At 43.8% G+C, this 4,413-nt stretch overlaps 1 protein-coding gene across 1 annotated transcript; it reads right to left on the bottom strand.

Moving 5' to 3' along the window:
• Nucleotides 1–781: 781 nt before the first annotated feature.
• BCAS2 (BCAS2, pre-mRNA processing factor) lies at nt 782–4,340 on the bottom strand (the record flags this gene model as incomplete). The annotated part of the gene is made up of 4 exons (XM_009272878.1): nt 782–1,234; nt 1,767–1,847; nt 3,041–3,091; nt 4,159–4,340. Coding segments are annotated over 4 exons (444 nt in total), but the record flags the coding sequence as incomplete, so codon positions are not given.
• Between the last annotated feature and the right edge of the window lie 73 nt (nt 4,341–4,413).

Here is a 4,413-nt window from a genome sequence, read left to right as displayed (position 1 = left end):
AGCCCGGCGCCTCCCGGAGCCGCGCACGGCGACGGAGAGGCCGCAGCCCCGCCCGGGCGGGGAGCCCTGCCCCGGCCTGCGAACGCACCGCACCTCCAGGAACCGACACCGCGGGCGCCGTGCCACGCCCGAGGCCGTTAGCGCCCACTCGGAACCTGCCCGGTGCGATACAAATTGCAGAGACACCGCAGGCAGGAGGAGCTAAGAACAGTACAATGGTTGCGCCGTTGTCTCGAGCCCCAGGGTCCGTTACCTACCCCTCCCGAAGAACAAGCGATCGCCTAAGGCAAGGAACCCTCCGTCCTCACAGAACTAACTGACGGAGGAAGGATCGTGACGCCTGGTCACCTTGCAGAAGTTGACGATGGAAACACCTGGATGAGCAGATAAGCCGCAAGGATGCTGACGTATTATGATGCTGCAAGACCTACAAAAATATAGTCGCCATGCTGCACCACACTTAGATGGGTAATTAGAAATATGCATTAGACGGTAACGGGATGATTCGTATCACAGCCTTGCAGCGTAGGGTATAAAACCCCTAAAAAGCCCCTTGGGCCTGCAGAGTCGCATCCCAGCCTCTCTCCTGGGTTGGCACGCCAGTTACAAATGCCATTCCTGACGCCGAGAAGCAGCCCCTTCCCCAGACAGACAAAGCCTCCCACACTGAATTCAAGTTCACACGCGTCAGCCATGCAGTGCTATTAGGTGGGTTTATTCGGCAAAGCCAACCTCGTTGACAGCATCTGGGCTGTTTTTTGAGCATGAATCAGAAGCCATACAGATAGCAAAACAACGTTTATTAAAGGCACGGAGGAAAATGCAAAAACATGAAACGGGGTTTTTTAAGAGCTCCTACTTTAGGTATATAAAAAGTAAAACAGTTCACAGTACGTTTAACTATGCCAGTAATACATTTGAACAGGACATTTTGAGTCTACCCTGCCGCCTCCTAGAATTTAAAACAAGGAAAAGAAACAATGAAAATACCTTTTTATCACCTTACACAACTGCAACTAGAGGCATCTACAAACACATAGCATCTCCAAAGTTTTTTGTTTTGCTTTTTTTAACATATGCTGCAGTAAGACAGTAAGGATTAAGTCACTGGAAGTCTTGCTGGATATTTTCCTTGTTTGCTTCCCCATGCTGCTGTTTGATTTGTGAAATTTCATTTTCTAGCTGCACAATAGTTCGTTCAATCTCATAATTTTTACTGACAAGAGAGACCCATCTGGAAGGGAAAAGAAATAAAAAAGCCTTCAAGTGTTATTTAACAGCCCTCTGTTTTAAAATCAAAGACAATTATCGCTCCAAAGAAAGCACAAAGACACCGAATAAAGCAGTATTTTTCTCAGTACATGATAAACCTCAGTGGATATCAATGGTAATTTGAACAACCAAAGTGATAAAAAGTAGTTTTTAACCCTGTTAAACCTTAACATACAAAATTTAATTTACTAGACTCAAATCCACTAACTTCCAATATCTAGATAAAGAAGAGTTTAAGAAACAATTTAGACAGGCAGTTTCAAGCACCTAATATGCCCTCCTTTTCACATCTGTTGCTCATTGATTTGCTCAACCACAGTAACTATTATGTAGACCTGTATTACAAACCCTTTAAAACACTTTGTGCAAAGCAACAGTATTCATGCGATAACATTCTACAATAGTACTAAAAGATCACTGATGCTCTGCATGCAAGAATTTCAAGCAAAAGATACACTTGTGGAAGATTTAACGGAAAAAATCCAGATACTCACGTAGATTCCATTTCTCGTAGCTTAGCCCCAGCTGTGAGCTGCATGTTCTTTCGTTGCCAGTTCAGATCTTGAATGTTTTTCCTGGGGAGAAAGAGATCTATGGGTTTTTTTTTTGTCTCCTTTCTTTAAAATTTGTAGTATCTGCTGCTAATTTCGAAATACACCTAATCCCTAGAAGTACTACCAGAAAACACTTGTGTAGCCAGGACCGTAACTACAACATATAGATGGACAAATCCCAGTACAGGGCTGCACACAGAACCCTGAGACAAGTAAGACAAACAAAAAAACCCCAACAAAAAACCTTCCACTCTACTACAAACAAAACTTCAAACATTCAAGCCTACTGCTCCTGGACAAGTGCAGAAGAGAAAAAGTGTTTGTTCTCTCTGAAAAAAAGTCAGAAAAGCAAAGATGAATGGCTAATCATTCGCAAAATTCAGTAATTCAGTGAAGCACCTGAGAAGTACAGAATACTTAAAATACTTTGGTCTCTAAGTAGTTCTTAGTTCACACTGCTAACACTCATATTCTGTGAGCCTCCTTGCCATACATCGTGGTGTTCTTCAGCCTTCCCAACTTGAGTTCTGCTGCTACCCTCTCCCACACTGATTCTGTCCAAGACAGTAATTCCGGCTAATCTAAACACACAGGTACTGATAAAAGATACGAATCACGATGCAACTTGCCTTCTACCCATGTCCCAGTATACATTCCCATCTTCAGGCTGAAAATGACAGTAGTTCACCTAAATCTGAAAGCTGAAAAGCTTTACTTGCCAAGTCCATAGCATGCTGTCTAAATAAGAGTGAATTATGAAGGTGCATCATTTCAATATAGTACAACCTCCATCCCCAAGTAATCCATCTCTGTAAACTCATTAAAGCATCCACTTTAAAATGATAGGCCAAACCTAACATCAGGGAACGTCTTCGCTGAGACAACTGCACACTAAATAAAAGTCCATCAGCAGTGAAAAGAAAACATGACTGTATTTCAGAGAGGATTCCAACACAATCCATTCTGTTCAAAGCAGAGGTTCAGACAAAACAAAGTCAAACAAAACAAACAGAGTTTGAGTGGAATAGGCATTATGAATGTAGCCGCTTGGGGAGGGCAGGGTCAGATTTCTTAATTATTGTTATTACTGGGTCTTTTTTCCTATGACCACGGCAGCAGCATATACACAAGCCTTTGTATAGCTTGGGGGGTGGGGGAGAGAGGTTCACTTTCCTTCCAACTTCAGTATGAAAATATGAAAAAGAATGACTCACCTCAACTTCTGAAGCTCTTTCTGGGCTTGTTCTATCATATGAACCAGATGTCTAATAGCAGAATGCAAGCAAAGCATTAGGAAAACATACAATTGCTAGATCAGACCCATTTAACCTGCGATTTAACTCTTCAGTTAAGGACACAACAAGCCACTTCAATGCAAACACCAGACAACTTGTTCTCATCTCACTGCAGCCTATGCTTTTCACTCCTGAAGGGAATGACACAATGCCAAAACACTCCCATTGTAACATATGCAGTTTTAAGACATAAACCTTCAATAATCACTATGGTCAGCTCTCGCCATCAGACAGCATCATAAAATCATATCCATTAGCTGATCAAGCTTGTTACTGTATGCTTGTGCTATTCCGACTAGAATGCTACTGTAACATCTCCCTACCTTATCACCCATCTTCTAATTCTAAAATCACCTGTAACCAATTTTTATTATTGTTTCCCTCATATAACATTGTCAGAGCACAAACAGTTCTTTTTGCTTCCTGACACATGTGCGAGCTAATAGATCCTCTACCTGCCCCCCCTTCTCCTAAGCTAAGCAGCTTTGACTTCTCTCAAAGGTTAAGTTTCGCACTCCTTTTGTCTACGCCTTTATCTAAGACTAAGCTAACCCTTCTCAAAAGTGGGCACTAACATTCTCTGCCTGAAATAGCCCTGGTGCTTCCTGCAGCCATACTGTCTACAACTTTTTTTGGCTTTTGCAACAGCTTTTATTAATAATGGCTCCCAGCTGAGCAGTATCAGTAGTAAGTGATCTTTATTTCCACTACTGAATGATCATTTTGCAGGCTGTCATTAGTCCCTTTAGTTATCCTCAATTAAAGCCCATTATCACCAACTGCACCCAAATGATAATTCACAAAATTCAAGATTAGGATGTATTGAAACACAGGCTATTTCTTGGCCACAGAGATGGCTCCCTTCTCTTCCAGATCAGCCTCCTTTTCTTCCACGTATGGCTCTCTCCAAGGGGCTCAGCTATTCCAGGATATGTTCTAAAGATTCCCCACTCGACTTACACAGGAAAACGCGAGAAATATACAGAAACTGAAGTCAGAACTTCAGCTAGGTTCAGCAAAGCAGATGAAGGCCTTACTCGTTGTACACCTTCCAAGCGTTACAACCGTGTTGCGACATTAACTCCAGGTTCTCGATGCGGACCGCCTGGTGCTCCAACTGCGCCATGGAGTTGTTCACGCACTCCTGCCACGCCGTGATATCGTTCTTCTGGCCGGAGGACGGGGCCGGCAGCTCGTACCTAGAACACGCCGCCCGCCCACCTCAGGAGAAGGCCCAGGCCGCCTCAGGCCCAGCGCTCCCCGAGGGCGACGCGGCCAGCGACAGGGGCGGG

The sequence above is a fragment of the Aptenodytes forsteri genome, unplaced genomic scaffold (genome assembly GCF_000699145.1).
Source record: "Aptenodytes forsteri isolate BGI_AS27 unplaced genomic scaffold, ASM69914v1 Scaffold142, whole genome shotgun sequence".
Classification (NCBI taxonomy): domain Eukaryota; kingdom Metazoa; phylum Chordata; class Aves; order Sphenisciformes; family Spheniscidae; genus Aptenodytes; species Aptenodytes forsteri.
The sequence above is the reverse complement of the archived record's forward strand: the minus strand, read 5'-3'. Positions and strand labels throughout refer to the sequence as shown.